An 18,760-nucleotide genomic window follows, 5' to 3' on the forward strand; every position below is an offset into this window, starting at 1 on the left:
TATCCTGTGTGATACTGACTGCTGAGCTGTGTATCTAATCCTATCCTGTGTGATACTGACTGCTGAGCCGTGTATCTAATCCTATCCTGTGTGATACTGGGCTCCCCCTGCAGTCTGTGTCAGAGGGTGGTCTGTGTTGGCACGGTAATAAATAGTGTTATTTCCAGCTTTACAGAAGGATGATAACACCATAGAAATGATAAGAATAATAGGCCTCAGTTACCACAACTGTCTACAAAGAAAACTGTTGCTGATAGCAACCAATCACAGCTCATTTTTCATCTTTTAAACAGTTCTGGGACAGCGTGGCGAGTTTTGAAGTGGCGACTTGTGTTTCGACTTTTATGTGGCAAGGTTGGTGTATGTGTGGTGAAATGTGCGCTGAGGGTGGTATATGTGTTGAAGCACGTGGTAGTGTGTGGTGCATTTTGTGTGTGTGTGTGTGGTGAGTCTCCCATGTCAGGGGCCCCACCTTAACAACTGTACGGTATATACTGTTTGGCGCCATCGCTCTCATTCTTTAAGTCCCCCTTGTTCACATCTGGCAGCTGTCACTTTGCCTCCCAACACTTTTCCTTTCACTTTTTCCCCATTATGTAGATAGGGGCAAAATTGTTTGGTGAATTGGAACGCGTGGGGTTAAAATTTCACCTCACAACATAGCCTATGGCACTCTCGGGGTCCAGACGTGTGACTGTGCCAAATTTTGTGGCTGTAGCTGCGACGGTGCGGATGCATACACACCCACATTGAGCTTTATATATTAGATGAACTCTTGGAAGACGTTTCCCCCTAGTGCAATAGAACAGAAAGACAAAGTCCAAGAGCAGTTCTAAATGATGCTAAGTTAAGATGACTCCATCCCAATACTCATATTACAATTCTTATAAAACCACAATACTAAACAAAATGAGACATTTACATAGGGAAGGGAAGAAGAAACCTGTTTAAAACCCAACATGCTCCTGTTGTTTTGGGCCCTAAAATAGTCCCAGGAAGCCCAGACGGTCTCAAATCTGTCCAAACTCATATTCAATAAGCTGCAGATCCGCAAGGGATTTACAGTACCAGTACAATGTTATTCTATGGGGAAAAAACCGCTGTGCACATTCTGTGGAAAAATCTGCGCGGAAACGCATAGTTTTTTTCCCGCAGCATGTCAATTCTTTGTGCGGATTCCACAGCGTTCTTGCACCCATTCCATTATAGGAATCCGCAGACGTATAAACGCATGCCAAATCCGCAGGAGATCCGCATAAAAAACTCGCAGATTTTGACCTGCGGATTCTGCCAAAAGATGCAGATTCCGTGTGGAAAATTCCGCACAGCAATCCGCAACGTGTGCACATACCCTAAAGGTTTTCAGCTTTTCCCAAAATCCAACCAGCCTAGGGCAAGACCAGAAAATGTGAAACTGAGAACCCGGTGCTGGGCAACAACGCCAGCAAATATTAGGGAGCTAGTGGTTCAGTCTATGAAGGAGCTCTGGAGTGTGATGCCAAAATATCAACATTTTATATGGTTTTCCTTATAAAGGGGTGCAGATAGAGGATTTGGCCACCTTTCCCATATATTCTGCCAGCATTGGGGAGACAGTGTCCTTCACAGGAGAGACTTCCATCTAATCACATACAGATATTTCTGGGTGGGGGGTCGGTCCAAGGAGAACCCAAGATCCTGTAAATATCTGATATTAACCCTTTAGTTGGCTGGCCTTTCTTACAAAGCCTCTCAAATTTTATATCATCAAACGAGGGAACTGTGTTTCCATCCACCAAATCCGCAAATTTATATAATCCTGCCGGTGGACCATCTCTTTAAGAAGCCACCCCCATTTCTTTCTAGAACATGGAAGTTCATGTTTGGTTATCTGTCACACCACCTTGTACCATTTTCTTTCTTCTGAAAACTGCAGCCACTTGAGCACAGGATATCATGCTACCAGCTGTCTTAAGATGAGACATCTCTTTGAGGTCAATGAAATACGTACACTGAAACCTTAAGATGACCACCCAAAATTACATTCAAAAAGTGTTTGTTTTGTATAGGTGTCATGGGGAGTTACGCATGTAATAACTATATATGAAAATCTGTCACAAGGAACTGTCTGGATAAGGGGGTGTTCCTCTCAAGGAGGTGGTGTTTTGGAGAGCTTTCACTGTATATCGCATTCTGTTGTAATACAATAGTGTGCAGACATTAGATTACAGTAGATACTGACCTGACAAAACGTAATGATCCACAAATCTAGTCGCGTTGGTTTGTGAGCTCCGCAAATAATTAGATTTAAGTCTCCATTTTTTTCTTCATACAGGTTAAAATATGGATGCCGACATTAATAAGGGAGTGAAGCCTGTGGTTTTAGGAACCTTTTACAAGAAGCAGGCTGTAAAGGTACCAGAAGAATCTCTATTGGATGAAAATTATTTCATGAACTCCGAGGTGTTGACGGGAATTCCAGGTATTGCTAGCGAGGATGAGCAGGATTATTTGCTGACGGGTAGCACTTCTTTCCCACTCCATTCCCTACAGAGTATGGAAAAAGAGAGGACTACTGCTACAGAGCTCAAAACAGAAGGTGAAGGGGAGATTCATATCAGTAACTTGACGCTAACAGATTTCCTCCCTCAACTAAACAACGAGTCTATGCTACAGACAGCTCGAAAAGACTTAACTTTAGGCAGAGAAAGAGCGCTCCAGGAGCCATACACATCTAAGGAATCGGATCGGGCAGGGATATTCCAAGGCACGTTTCCTGGAGATTCAGATTTCGCATTAAAAGGATATTTTGACACAAACCGAGGTAAATGGCTATAAGTTCCTAGAGACATAAACATTTCTCACATGTTGAAATGCCATAGGATTATTTAAAAAGGTTTTTACAATATACACATTTTCTTTTTTTTTATTAATTAGTTGTGACCCTCAACCCCATTTTCGTAAACATCAGTGGGATTAATTTTCATCAAGAAAAAAACATTTCACTTCAGTTAGTCCATGCACAACTTTTCTTTTCCCAAAAAAGCCTGTATAAACCTTTTCCTTTTCCCTTATCAGCTTTGAAAGGGAATCTTTCTCCATATTTCTGCCACCTAATCTGAGAACAGCATAGTATAGATGCAGACCCTGATTCTAGCGGTGTCATTGGGTTGCTTTCTGTAGTTTTGATAAAATCACTGTTTTATCAGCAGGAGATTATCATTAGTGTATTAGTAAACCTGCTGCCATGTAGTCAAGCGTATTCATGAGCTCTGTATAGCTCTGCCCACACAACTGATTGGCAGCTTTCGCCTATGCACAGTGTACACAGAAAGCTGCCAATCACTGGTGGAGGTGGGGTTATACAGAGCTCTGCATTCAAAGAACTGGTAGATCTGTAGCAGAAAAAACACTAATTTTATCAAAATGACTGCAAGCAGATTAGCAAGTGACACATTGCTGGAATCAAGGTCTTTGCCCCTACATTATGCCTCTCAGAAGGAGTAGCAGTAAGCTGCTGACAGATTCCCTTTTAAGTTTTACTCATCGGTGAACTTACACTTCGGATATGTATTTTTTACTTCTGTTGCCCATTAAATAATTTAGGAACATCTTTTATAAGAAAAGATGGCACTGGCCTTCCTCTGTTATCCTCTCTATGGATAAATGCGTGTTTCCATTCTCTTTTTTTCAGATAGGTGTATCACTTTACTCTCAGCCCATAATGGGAACTGCATAAGGTGTGGTTACAATAAAAGTTGCTCTTGAATTGTTAAAAGCAATACAGTTCAGTGAAACAAAAATGACTGGAGAGCTGCAAGATTCACACTGGATGGAAAAGCAGTATATATTACCTATGGCAATGTAGAAGTAAAATCGGCAGCAGAATACAGTAGTAGATATGTGGATTAGATTTTAATTAATCTCATCCTACTGTAAAGATAGACCAACTGCTCTGTGAATTAAAAAAAAAAAAAAAAAATATTCATCTCATTATAAAAAAAACTGACAGTACTCGGACTAATGTTATTCAATAGACTGTGCAGATTACTGGGTTTTTTTTTATTTCCTTTCATGGACCAAATTTCCACTTCCAAAAAATATCACAGTATGCACTGTTTGTATTATGGATGAGATTCAGTTCTTTGAGTGCTCAAAAATTAGAATCCCATATAGCTCAACTGTATAGCATAAGTCGCTAGGAAAGTATGCAGCCAGCTAAGGCCTGCTTCATACATTGCACATACACTCACTGGCCACTTTATTAGGTACACCTGTCCAACTGTGTGTTAAGACTTAATTTCTAATCAGCCAATCACATGGCGGCAACTCAGTGCATTTAGGCATGTAGACATGGTCAAGACAATCTCCTGCAGTTCAAACCGAGCATCAGTATGGGGAAGAAAGGTGATTTGAGTGCCTTTGAACGTGGCATGATTGTTGGTGCCAGAAGGGCTGGTCTGAGAATTTCAGAAACTGCTGATCTACTGGGATTTTCATGCACAACCATCTCTAGGGTTTACAGAGAATGGTCCGAAAAAGAAAAAAAATCCAGTGAGCGGCAGTTCTGTGGCCGGAAATGCCATGTTGATGCCAGAGGTCAGAGGAGAATGGGCAGACTGGTTCGAGCTGATAGAAAGGCAACAGTGACTCAAATTGCCACCCGTTACAACCAAGGTAGGCAGAAGAGCATCTCTGAACGCACAGTGCGTCGAACTTTGAGGCAGATGGGGTACAGCAGCAGAAGACCACACTGGGTACCACTCCTCTCAGCTAAGAACAGGAAACTGAGGCTACAATTTGCACAAGCTCATCGAAATTGGACAGTAGAAGATTGGAAAAACGTTGCCTGGTCTGATGAGTCTCGATTTCTGCTGCGACATTCGGATGGTAGGGTCAGAATTTGGCGTAAACAACATGAAAGCATGGATCCATCCTGCCTTGTATCAACGGTTCAGGCTGGTGGTGGTGGTGTCATGGTGTGGGGAATTTTTTCTGGGCACTCTTTGGGCCCCTTGGTAGCAATTGAGCATCGTTGCAACGCCACAGCCTACCTGAGTATTGTTGCTGACCATGTCCATCCCTTTATGACCACAATGCACCCAACATCTGATGGCTACTTTCAGCAGGATAATGCGCCATGTCATAAAGCTCGAATCATCTCAGATTGGTTTCTTGAACATGACAATGAGTTTACTGTACTCAAATGGCCTCCTCAGTCACCAGATCTCAATCCAATAGAGCATCTTTGGGATGTGGTGGAACGGGAGATTCGCATCAGGGATGTGCAGCCGACAAATCTGCGCCAACTGTGTGATGCCATCATGTCAATATGGTCCAAAATCTCTGAGGAATGCTTCCAGCACCTTGTTGAATCTCTGCCACGAAGAATTGAGGCAGTTCTGAAGGCAAAAGGGGTCCAACCCCTTACTAGCATGGTGTACCTAATAAAGTGGCCAGTGAGTGTATAAAATAAGTTCGGCTGGTACGTACCGACCTTGGAGGTATTGAGCATGTCCAGGCAATTTTGCGCGCGCAGATGCTGTGTATGCTCGATCACTGCCTAGTGTCAGCTGATTCTGACAGCTGACAACCCTGCACCCTACACCACTCCCGCCACTATAACCCCCTAAATTCTGCAATCGCTAGCGATCGCAGCATTTAGTAGGCGTACAGGGGCAAGGAGCCCCCTCTACACTATCCGATCGGAGCCCTGCAACGTTACAGCGGGTGGCCGATCGTTGCCACGGTAACCCAATGTCGTCATGTCGTGCATTGCCATGCATTATAGCTGCGATCAGGCTTGTGAAAGTGAAGGACCCATAGTGGGACAAAAAAAAAAAAAAAAGCTATTAACAAAAAATGCAAAAATATTTTAAAAAATCAGAAAATAATAAATATATACTGTATATACTCTCGTATAAGCCGAGATTTTCAGCCCATTTTTTTTTTTCAGCTGAAAGTCCCCCTCTCGGCTTATACGCGAGTCATTTACGCCAGGAGGTCGGCGGTGGAGAGGGAGCGGGGGTGTCAGATCATACTTACCCCCCTTGGCACGTCTCTGCAGCCCCGCCGCTTCTCCCACGATCTCCCTTCCTTCCTTCAGCGGTCACGTGGTACCGCTCAGTAAAGTCATGAATATGCGCATATGGGGACAGGTGAATATCTCCGGTGCCGGGGCCCTGAGCCAGCGGTGACACCGGCACCTGGCCTCCATAACGCGCTGGTGTCCCCACCTGCTCAGTACCCTACACCTGGCCCCCAGCGACAGAGAGGTGAGTATGTTTTTTTTTCTTTTATTTGCAGCGGCAGGAGCATATGGGGGCATAATCTATGGAGCATCTTATGGGGGCATAATCTATGGAGCACTTTATGGGGGTATAATTTATGGAGCATCTTATGGGGGCATAATTTATGGAGCATCTTATGGGGGTATAATTTACGGAGCATCTTATGGGGGCTTAATTTACGGAGCATCTTATGGGGGTATAATTTATGGAGCATCTTATGGGGGCATAATTTATGGAGCATCTTATGGGGCAGCATATAGGGGCATAATCTATGGAGCATCTTATAGGGGCATAATCTATGGAGCATCTTATGGGGAAGCATATGGGGCATTATCTATGGAGCATTTTATGGGGGCATAATCTGTGGAACATCTTATGGGGCCATAACCTTTTTGAAGCAGCATATGGGGCATATTATTCTATGGAGCATCTTATGGGGCCATTATTAAGCTTTGTGCAGCATTATATGAGGTGTATTTTGTATGGAGCATCTTATGGGGCCATCATAAACTGTATGGAGCATTATATGTGGCTCACGATTCAATAAGGATATTCAAAAACATTTAACCTACTGATGTCTGAATTAATTTTACTTTTATTGGTATCTATTTTTATTTTTGAAATTTACCAGTAGCTGCTGCATTTTCCTAGGCTTATACTCGAGTCAATAAGTTTTCCCAGGTTTTTTTGTGGCAAAATTAGGGTGGTCGGTTTATACTCGGGTCGGTTTATACACGAGTATATACGGTACTTTACTAATAAATTTCTAATTTTATGTAAATAAAAACAAACAAAAAAAGTACATGTTTTTTATCACCGCGTCCATGACGACTTTTCCCATAAAATTGTCCCGCTAGATAACATCGAAAAAAAAAAAGGGGGGGGGACATGCTTTATTTGATCATTTCTGATCAATAAGTCGAATAAAATGTGATAAAAAAGGCAAATGTAAATACAAATGGCATCTCTGGAAATGTCATTTTGTCCACAAAAAACAAGCCGCTATACAGCTCCATCTGTGGAAAAATAAGGAAAAAGTATAGCTCTCAGAGTAAAGCAATGGAAGAACAATTTTTTTTTTTCTATAAAATAGCTTTTACTGTGTAAAAGTGGCAAGACATAAAAAAAAGATATAAATGTGGTATCGCTGTAATCGTACTGACCTGAAAAATAAAACTGCCTTATCAATTTTACCACAAGCGGAACGGCATAACCCCCCCACCACCCAAAAAAACTGAATCGCTCATTTTTGTTCACTCTGTCTCCCAAAAATCGGAATAGAAAGGGATCCAAAAATGTCATGTGATCGAAAAACTGTACCAATAAAAACGTCAAGCCGTCACATAATTGTTGGATGAAATATGGAAAAATTATAGCTCTCAAAGTATGGGGATACAAAAGCTGTTTTTTGCAATAAAAATGGTCTTGCTGGGAGCAGTAGTCTCATCGTCCCATGCATGCGGGTCACAGTCACAGCTGCAGGGTCATGCTGACATCTGACATGATCCCGCAGCGCTCTGACTGACAGTTTGTCTAATAACAGTGACAGCAGGTGCCGCTGAAGGGAGACGTAGTCTCATCAGCCGGCCCCTGTGTTCAGTTAAAAAAAAAAAAAAAGTAAAATAATTACATGCATATTCGAATAAAAATAAAATAACAATTGTGCTCACCGAACACCAAATCCCCAATGCCCTCGTCTAGAAAAAATGTAAAATAATAAACCACAATATACCCACCTGTCTGCCATAGTCAACGTAATCCTGAGTGTCCCACGGCGATCTCGCGTATAGAACAGTCACATCGGGAGATGTGACAGGTCTACCTGGCCTTCGGCGATACACTGACAGGAGGTAATCGCTCCCACAGTTTATCACTGAGCAGCCATGAGAGAGTTCACTGGAGTTCATCAGCTCAGCTCTGGTGCTCTCACTTATGGCACCGCTGCATGAGAACTTTCTCACTGCAGTTCAGTGATGTACTGCGGGATCGATTTCCTTCTATCAGTGTATCACCGGCTGTCTTTGAGAGCAATCACAATAGTGACTGCCCTCAAAGTCATCAGGATCGTCGTGAGACATTATGTATTATCTTCTCTGCGGATAGGTGAGGAATATTGTAGTTTATTATTTTTGTTACAGGAGACATTGGCTTCCGTGGATTAGGCGTTTGGTGAGTTATGGTTTAATTAAGATTCAGTAAAGGAGTCTGTGTCATTATTTCAAATAAAGGACTTTATTTGGGTGTCTGTGTTTTTATACAATGTCACTATGGGGTTACTAATGGATAGGTGTCTTATAGACGCCTCTCCATTACTCATCTGTGGGCTTGATATGCCACCTGACAATACAAAGGTGACATGAACCCCACTTGCCACCGCTACAGGGGAAGTGGGAAGAGCGAGGCTAAGCATCAGATTTTTCTGGGGCGTCTGAGAGCTGATGTTTCTGGCCCGGGGGTGCCAATATCCATGTCCCCTTCCTAGGCTATTAATATCAGCCCGCAGATGTCTGCCTAGCCTTTGCTGGTTAGATTTTATAGGGGGAACCTATGTCAATTTTTTTCTGGGGTCCCCCTGTAAACTAGCCAGTAAAGGCTAAGCAAACAGCTGTGAGCTGATATTAATAGCCTGGGTACTTTTATGGCTATTAGCTATTTTTATAAAAGAAAAATCTTTTATTTAGCTCAAAAAAGCCTTCATTTCTGTACAAAAACACATGCAAAAAGTGCACCGTTTTCCTGCCAAGAGATGCAGAAACCGTTAAAGGGAACCTGTCACCTCATTTTAGCCCTATCAGCTGCCGGCACCGCCATCAGGGGCACATTTACAGCATTCTGTAATGCTGTTGATAAGCCAAGACCCCCCCCCCCGATGTAACCTGAAAGATAAGAAAAACAAGTTAGATTATACTTACCGAGGGGGTGGGTGTCGTGGTCCGGTCCGGCGCCTCCCATCTTCATATGATGCCATCCTCCTTCTTACTTCTGCCGCGGCTCTGGCGCAGGCATACTTTCTCTGCCCTATTGAGGGCAGAGTAAAGTACTGCAGTTTGCAGGTGCCGGGAAAGGTTAGAGAGGTCTGGCGCCTGCGCACTGCAGTACTTTATTGTGCTGCTGTAAAGTAGACATGTGGGAAATGTTATTTATGAACTATTTGTGACATAGCTCTTGGCTTAACCACCTAACGACCGCCAATACGCCTTTTAACGGTGGTAGTTAAGGGTACTTATTCCTCAGTGCCGCTTTTTAACAGCGCTGAGAAATAAGGGTATAGTGCCCCCCAGCGTCGGAATATCTCAGAGGTCTCTGCTACCGGGGGTAGCTAAGACCCCGTAGAACATGATTCGGGTCTGTTTTTACCGTCCCCCGTGTTGCGATTGCCGTTATTCACCGATTAACAGTGACAGCAAAAAAAAAGTGATTTCCCATTTATTTATCTCTCCTGATATGATCTAGCATACCAGAGGAGAGAGAAATGGGGTCCCCCGAGCACCCCCCTGGACCCACCAGCTCTGTCCCCCGACCCTCGGCGTCTTCTTCCGGGAAGAAAATTTTCCGGCACATGCGCAGTGCACTCACCGAGGTCTGCTGGCCAGCAACCGGCAACAATAGGAGATTTTTCCTATAGGTTCATTTTGATCACTGTGATAGACCCTATCACAGTGATCCAAATAAAGGGTTTGATTTACAATTTTTTTTTATCAGCCCCTTAGTTAGGTAAAAATAATAAAATGAACATTTTTTTATTTCCATTTTTCCATTAGGGTTAGGTTTGGGGTTACCATCGGGGTTAAAGCTAAGATTTAGGATTAGGGTTGGTGCTTGGGTTAGGGTTGGGGTTTGGGATAGGGTTCTGTTGCTGTTACGGTTGAGGTGTTGGGGTTAACAGTTGTGGTGTTGGTTGGGGTTAGGGTTGCGTTGGAGTTGGGGTTAGCGTTGGGATTAGGGTCAGAGGTAGGACTGTGTTAAGGTTGGAGTTAGAATTAAGGGTTTCCACTGTTTAGGTACATCAAGGGGTCTGCAAACGCGACATGACGCTATCCATTGATCCCAGCCAATTTTGGGTTCAAAAAGTCAAACTGTTTTCCATCACTTCTGAGCCCTGCCATGCTCGCAAACCATGGCTTTCCCTCACATATGGGGTATCTGTGTACTCAGGAGAAATTGAAAACTTTGTGGTCTGTTTTCTCTTGTTACCCTTGTGAAAATAAAAAAGTTTTGGTCTAAAGTGAAGTCTTAGTGAAAAAAATAAATGTTCATTTTTTCCTTCCACATTGCTTTAGTTCTCGTGAAGCACCTGATGGGTTAATAAACTTCTTGAATGTGGTTTGAGGCACCTTGAGGGTTTTTTTAGAATGGTGTCACTTTTGGGTATTTCCTGTTATACTGACCCCTCAAACTCCCTTCAAATGTGTGATGGTCCCTAAAAAAATGGTTTTGTAAATTTTGTTGGAAAAATGAGAAATCGTTGGTCATCTTTTAACCTTTTATAACGTCAGAACAAAAAAATTGTTTCCAAAATTGTGCTGATGTAAAGATTACATGTGGGAAATGTTATTTATTAACTATTTTGTACGATATGACTCTGATTTAAGGACACAAAAATTAAAAGTTTAAAAATTGCAAAAGTTTCAAAATTTTTGCTAAATTTCAATTTTTTTCATAAACGCAAGTCACATCAAAGAAATTTTAGCTCTGACATGAAGTACAATATGTCACAAAAAAACCATTTCAGAATCTGTTGGACAATGATTAGAATTGTTACATTTGGCCTGGTCATAAAGGTGCAAAACAGGCTTGGGGGATAAAGAGGTTAGAGGTATTCCCATCTCCAAGAGCCTATTCCAGTGTGCAATAGGTGTAATAATAATATTAGCAAATACCTCCAATTAGAAATGTGGTATAGTTCTTCCAATAAACTGTGTTGCTTACCTCATTTACATTGCAGTAGCTTCATTATCGATAGTCCTAGTTACTATATGAGTGGTTGTAACCATGGATACCTAAGCTACTTCAGTACCATACACTTGTGCTGAGCGACATACCTATCAGAAGAACTAGACTACATTTCGAATTGGAGTTACTTGCTAATATTACACCAACTAGATATTTTTGTCAGATAGGGAGTTGATTCCAAGGAGCTGCCAACGTGGACGTAATAAAGGAGCTGGAGAGTAGAAAGCACAAATAGGGTCTTATCCAACACACTTAATTGATATTGAAACAGGATATGCTAACATTATGCAGTAGAAGTTTGTGCATTTAAATGGGTGATCAGCTGCTGAAGATTTACAGGTCACCAGACCGTTTGCAGATATAGGTGGAAATCTTTTTTGTGGTGTTTTATCGCGCTGCTGAAGATTGAAGAAAAATTTGGTGCGAGGAGATATTTATCGATGCGGTTTTTATTCAACAAATTTCGAAGTATATCATACTTTTTCAGGAAATAACCACATACAAACTATTGACATAGAGGACAGTTTATAAATGGATGAGTTTTAACCCCTTTCACATGATCGCGGGTCACTGATGGTTTGGCATGACAATCAGAGGTCTCCAGCAGACCTCTATTGTTGTCATTGCCGGATTGCTGTGAGCGCCACTCGGTGGTCGGTGCTCATAGCACATTAGCATTTCTGCTACACACAATTTTGGAATTTTTTTTTTTACCACTTAGATAAAAAAGAACCTAGACATGTTTGGTGTTTATGAACTCGTAATGACCTGGAGAATCATAATGGCAGGTCAGTTTTAGCATTTAGTGAACATGGGAAAAAAAAATAAAGATGAACTGTGGAACTGCGTATTCTGTACTTGCATTTTCTGTGCAGAATTCACGAAATCTGCAGGTCAAATGACTTGCATTTTTCCTGCAGATTTCTTCCTGTTTTTTTGCGGTTATCTTGCGGTTTTTGTGTGGTTTTCCACCTGCGGATTCCTATAGTGGAGTAGGTGGAAAACTGCAGGAAAACCGCACAAAAGAAGTCACGTGCTGCTTTTTTTTTTTCCGCGCGGAAAAAAACGCAGCATGTGCACAGCGGTTTTTTTTTTCATGGTCTTTAATGGTACTGTACATCACCTGCAGTTCTGCTGCAGATCCGCAGCGGCAAAACCACTGCGGATCCACAGCAGAATCCGCACCGTGTGCACAGGGCCTAAAACCAATGGTGTTGTTCAAACTTGTCTTGTGAAAAAAAAAAAAGCCCTCACATGACCACATAGACCGAAAAATAAAAAGTTACGGTACGTCTCTGGGAAGTAGGGGAGCAAATAACAATGCAAAAACTGAAATACCCCTGGTTGTTAAAGGTTTCAATAAAGGCGCCAAAGAGACACATGACTGCACCTGACATGTCACAGTTTACTGTATAGCTATTCACCAAAGCTCGCCGTGGCTCTGTAAATAGTACTTCACATCAACAAAGGATTTTCATTTCGAATCCATGTTTTTTTTTTCCTATTATGTTTACCACTTGACACATCAGATTTTAAACAGAAATAATATTTTCTAGTAATTTTTCACACATTATTCTCTTTCTCTCTCTCTCTGTGAATATATATATTTATATATATATATATATATATATATATATATATATATATATATATATATATACACACACACACACACACACACACACACACACACACACAAGATAGATAGTTTCAGTTATGTACCATATACAACTTTTTAAAAAGTTGTATTATTGGAATAGCTGTACAGTGAGCTTTGACATGTCAGGTGTCGTCATGTGTCTCTTTGGCGTTTATAACTCATTCATTTATCCATTTATAAACTCTCCTCTATGTCATTGTGTTCCTATGTTGTTATTCCTGAAGAAGTGTGATATACTTAGAAACATGTTGAATACAACCAGCATTGATAAATATCTCCTGGCACCGGATTTTTCTTTGATCTACGGCAGCGCCGAAAAATTCCACAAAAAATGTTTTCCTCCTAAGTCAACCATTGGGATGGGATCTTGGAAATGGGAATACTCCTTTAACTCTTCTCTGACATAGGATGTAAGAGACATAGGGCGTAATAATAATAAGTCCCTGCGACCTGGGCCTTATTGACTAGGGACAGATTATTAAGCTTACCTGATTGTGCATGCACACAGGCTTTGCATGCGCGATCGCCGCTGGGTGTCAGGTGATTCTGACAACTGACACTCGGCTCTAAATGCCAGGAGCGGTCCTGCACTGCAACTTTCTCTGACAGTTTGCCTAGTATGGAAATGCAACTGTGGTATCCCACAAAGTGGCCATTTCTGTGGCATAACGGATATATAGTGTGTTTTCATATAAATGCTGTGATTTTTATGTGGCCTGTGCATTTTAAATACTCTGTAATAAGCCGACCCGCGTATAAGCCGACCCCCCCTTAATTTTGCCACGAAAAACTGGGAAAACTTATTGACTTGCGTATAAGCCTAGGGTGGAAAATGCAGCAGCTACTGGTAAATTTCCTGACATATTGGGCTTCATGTTAGTGGTAAATTTAGGTCGATAATTTTTGCGTTTATTTGTGAAAAAATCAGAAATTTGGCGAAAATTTAGAAAATTTCGCAATTTTCAAATTTTGAATTTTTTTTGTGTTAAACCAGAAAGTTATGTGACATAAAATAGTTACTAAATAACATTTCCCACATGTCTACTTTACATCAGCACAATTTTGGAAACAAAATATTTTTTTGTTAGAAGTTATAAGGGTTAAAAGTTGAACAGCGATTTCTCATTTTTACAATAAAATTTACAAAACCATTTTTTTTAGGGACCACCTCACATTTGAAGTCACTTTTAGGGGTCTATATGGCAGAAAATACCCAAAAGTGACACCATTCTAAAAACTGCACCCCTCAAGCTACTCAAAACTACATTCAAGAAGATAATTAACCCTTCAGGTGTTTTACAGGAACTAAAGCAACGTGGAAAGAAAAAATGGACATTTTAATTTTTCCAACAAAAATTTTCATTTAGCATCAATTTTTTAATTTTCACATGGGCAACAGGATAAAATGGATCCTAAAAATTGTTGGGCAATTTCTCCTGAGTACACCGATACCTCATATGTGGTCATAAACCACTGTTTAGGCGCACGGCAGGGCTCAGAAGGGAAGGAGCACCATTTGACTTTTTGAATGGAAAACATGCTGGACTATTTAGCGGTTGCCATGTCACGTTTGGAGAGCCCCTGTGTGCATAAACATTGGAGCTCCTCCACAAGTGACCCCATTTTGGAAACTAGACCCCCCAAGGAACTTATCTAGATTCATAGTGATCACTTTGAACCCCCAGGTACTTCACAAATTGATCTGTAAAAAAAAAAAAGTATTTTTTTCACAAAAATTTTTTTTTAGCCTCAGTTTTTTCATTTTCACATGGGCAACAGGATAAAAAGGATCCTAAAATTTGTTAAAAAATTTCTCCTGAGTACACCGATACTTCATATGTGGTCATAAACCACTGTTTGAGCGCACGGAAGGGTCCGGAAGGGAAGGAGCACCATTTGACTTTTTGAATGGAAAATTAGCTCCAATCGTTATCGGATACCATGTCGTGTTTGGAGAGCCCCTGTGTATCTAAACATTGGAGCTCCCCCACAAGTGACCCCATTTTGGAAACTAGACCCCCTAAGGAACTTATCTAGATGTGTAGTGAGCACTTTGAACCCCCAAGTGCTTCACAAAAGTTTATAACACAGAGCAGTGAAAATAAAAAATATTTTTTTTTCCTCAAAAATTATTTTTAGCACACTATTTTTAATTTTCACAAGGCTAACAGGAGAAATTGGACCACTAAAGTTGTTGTCCAGTTTGTCCTGAGTACGCTGGTACCCCATATGTGGGGGGGAACCACTGTTTGGGCGCACGGCAGGGCTCAGAAGGGAAGGAGCGCCATTTGACTTTTTGAAATGCAAATTACTTCTAATCGTTAGCGGACACCATATCGTGTTTGGAGAGCCCCTGTGTGCCTAAACATTGGAGCACCCCCACAAATGACCCCATTTTGGAAACTAGACCCCCTAAGGAACTTATCTAGATGCATAGTGAGCACTTTGAACCCCCAAGTGCTTCACAAAGTTTATAACGCAGAGCCATGAAAATAAAAAATATTTTTTTTTCCTCAAAAAATTATTTTTTAGTGCGCAATTTTTTATTTTCACAAGGGTACCAGGATAAATTAGACCCCAAAAGTTGTTGTCCAGTTTGTCCTGAGTACGCTGGTACCCCATATGTGGGGGGGAACCACTGTTTGGGCACATGTCGGGGCTCGGAAGGGAAGTAGTGACATTTTGAGATGCTGACTTTGATGGAATGGTCTGCGGGCATCATGTTACATTTGCAGAGCCCCTGATGTACCTCAACTGTGGAACCCCCCACAAGTGACCCCATTTTGGAGACTAGACCCCCCAAGGAACTTATCTAGATGTGTGGTGAGCACCTTGAACCCCCAAGCACTTCACAGAAGTTTATAACGCAGAGCCGTGAAAATAAAAAATATTTTTTTCCTCAAAAAATTATTTTTTAGTGCGCAATTTTTTATTTTCACAAGGGTACCAGGATAAATTAGACCCCAAAAGTTGTTGTCCAGTTTGTCCTGAGTACACTGGTACCCCATATGTGGGTGGGGACCACTGTTTGGGCACATATAAGAGCTCGGAATGGAAGTAGTGACGTTTTGAAATGCAGACTTTGATGGAATGGTCTGCGGTCGTCGTTACGTTTGCAGAGCCCCTGATGTGCCTAAACAATAGAAACCCCCCACAAGTGACCCCATTTTGGAAACTAGACCTCCCAAGGAACTTATCTAGATGTCTGGTGAGCACTTTGAACCCCCTAATGCTTCACAGAAGTTTATAACGCAGAGACGTGACAATAAAAAAAATAAAAAAAAAATTCCACAAAAATATTTTTTTAGCCCCCAATTTTTTATTTTCCCAAGGGTACCAGGAGAAATTAGACCCCCAAAGTTGATGTGCAATTTTTCCTGAGTACACTGATACCCCATATGTTGGGGTAAACCACTGTTTGGGCACACGTCGGGGCTTGGAAGGGAGGGAGCACCGTTTAACTTTTTGAATGCAAAATTGGCTGGAATCAATGGTTGCACCATGTCGCGTTTGGCGACCCCCTGATGTGCCTAAACAGTGGAAACCCCACAATTCTAACTTTAACCCTAACCCCAACACACCCCTAATCCCAACCCTAACCCCAACACACCCCTAACCCTAATCCCAACCCTAGCCATAACCCTAATTCCAACCCTAACCCTAATTCCAACCCTAACCCTAATTCTAACCCTAATTCCAACACTAACCCTCTTTCCACCCCTAACCCTCTTTCCAACCCTAACCCTCTTTCCAACCCTAACCCTAATGGAAAAATAAAAATAATTTCTTTATTTTATCAGTTGATCCTGCCTATGGGGGTGAGAAACGGGGGGTTTATTTACATTTCATTCTATTTTGATCACTGTGAAAGTGATCAAAATGAATGAATGGAAATTGGAGCCGGCGGGCGCACTGCGCATGCGCCCGCCATTTTCCAATATGGCGGCGCCCATGGTCCGGGACCGCGGGACACCGGGAGCCATAACGGCACTCGGTGAGTACCGGGAGGTGGGAAGGGGGGGGGCGGCAATCGGAAGCCGGGGGGAGCTGAGGGGAAGGCGGGGGGAGAGATGATGACAGCGGAGGCACATCCAAAGTTAAAAGTGAACAGCCAATCAGAGCGATCGTAGTCACGTGGGGGCGAAGCCACGCCCCCTATGCTGAAGAACAAAGCCCCCTGTATCTGCAGGTCGGGTGACCTTTCAGTGACCTAGGTCACCCGACCCGCAGGGGGGCTTTAAAGTCATGACGCCACATAGGCGTCACTGGTCAGATTTGCACCAGTTTTCATGACGCCTACGTGGCATCATTGGTTGTGAAGGGGTTAATAATGCCCCTATAAGATTCTCCATAGAATAATATGCCCCATATAATGCTCCGTAAAGGTTATGGCCCCATAAGATGCTCCATAGATTATTCCCCCATAAGATGCTCCATAGATTATGCCCCAATAAGATGCTCCATAGATTATGCCCCCCCCAAAAATGCTCCATAGATTATTCCCTCATATGCTGCTCCATAGAATATGCCCCCATATGCTGCTCCATAGATTATGCCCCCATGTGCCGCTCCATAGATTATGCCCCCATGTGCCGCTCCATAGATTATGCTGCCCCATAGAATATGCCCCCATATGCTGCCCCATAGAATATGCCCCCCATATGCTGCCCCATAGACTATGGCCCCCATATGCTGCTCCATAGAATATGCTCCGTATGCTGCCCCATATGCTGCCCCCATAAGATGCTCCATATATTATGCCCCCATATGTTCCTGCTGCTGCAGAAAAAAAAATTCCGTACTCGCCTCTCCTGCTCAGGACCCGGCACCTGAGATTTTCTCCTGTCCGGGGTCCATCGCTGCTCACCGCTGTCTGCGCGTCCTCTGTCAGTGACTGTTCAGCCAGCAGAGGGCGCGGCGTGCACTAACCACGTCACCGCGCCCCCTGCTGGCTAAACGTCACGAACACAGGAAGCAGCAGACAGCGTGAGCAGCGTTGGACCCACGGACAGGTGAACATCGCTATACTCACCCCCCCGGCGCGGTCTCTGCAGCCTCTCTCCTTCACTGTCTCCCTTCCTGCCTTCAGTGGTCACGTGATGCCACTCATTACACTCATGAATATGCGCATATTCATGATTTTAATGAGTGGTACCACGTGACCGCTGAAGGCAGGAAGGGAGACCATGGAGAAGCTGGGGGGCTGCAGAGACCGCGCCAGGAGGGGTGAGTATGATCTCTTGACACCCCCGCTCCCCCTCCCCCGCCGACCCCCAGGTATATGACTCATGTATAAGTCGAGAGGGGGACTTTCAGCCCCAAAAAATGGGCTGAAAATCTCGTTTTATACACGAGTATATACAGTACATTGTGAGACCTGCTGACAGGCAGCACAAAAAGGGTCAATCTTCCCTTCCCAGGCTTGATCAGGTGACCCAGCTCTGTGTTAATATCCAGAAGGTTCTGGAAAAACACCTCAGGGCAGTCAGCCAACGACTGCAGCTTTACAGTCACATAGAAGGGGGTGGAGCCAAGTCCTGGGGGATAGTTTTAAATTTGAAGTGGCAGTTGGTGGTCGGACATCTTAAGAGGAGGAAGCCATTTTGTAGGAAGAATTACCTCAGGGCAGAAACGGAGCACAGTGCTGAAGAGATACTCAGACTTAATAAAACAAGAGGTTACTAAGAGCTGCCTGAAGTAAAAAGACTTCTGTTTCAAGTTCTTATGGCTGCTTCAGGACTGGTACTCAAATGCACTAATTACTACCACCATTATCATCTTCTGCCTAGAGGCAGTTACTGTGTAAACATTGTATTGTGGAGTTTCCTGTGTGCCTGTGATCTGAGAAGGAAAGTCTTTTCTCCTCACAGAAAGCTTG

At 42.7% G+C, this 18,760-nt stretch overlaps 1 protein-coding gene across 1 annotated transcript in view; it reads left to right on the forward strand.

The window, feature by feature from the left end:
- The window catches only part of ZMYM4 (zinc finger MYM-type containing 4), a 160,955-nt gene that overhangs the window by 48,512 nt on the left and 93,683 nt on the right, over positions 1 to 18,760 (forward strand). Inside the window, 2 exon segments of the mRNA XM_073563082.1 lie at positions 2,315 to 2,394; positions 2,533 to 2,803. Of these exon segments, the coding sequence (XP_073419183.1) occupies positions 2,323 to 2,394; positions 2,533 to 2,803 (343 nt within the window). The 5' untranslated portion in view covers positions 2,315 to 2,322.

The sequence above is a fragment of the Dendrobates tinctorius genome, unplaced genomic scaffold (assembly GCF_039654945.1).
Source record: "Dendrobates tinctorius isolate UK_male_01 unplaced genomic scaffold, ASM3965494v1 ptg000015l, whole genome shotgun sequence".
NCBI lineage: Eukaryota > Metazoa > Chordata > Amphibia > Anura > Dendrobatidae > Dendrobates > Dendrobates tinctorius.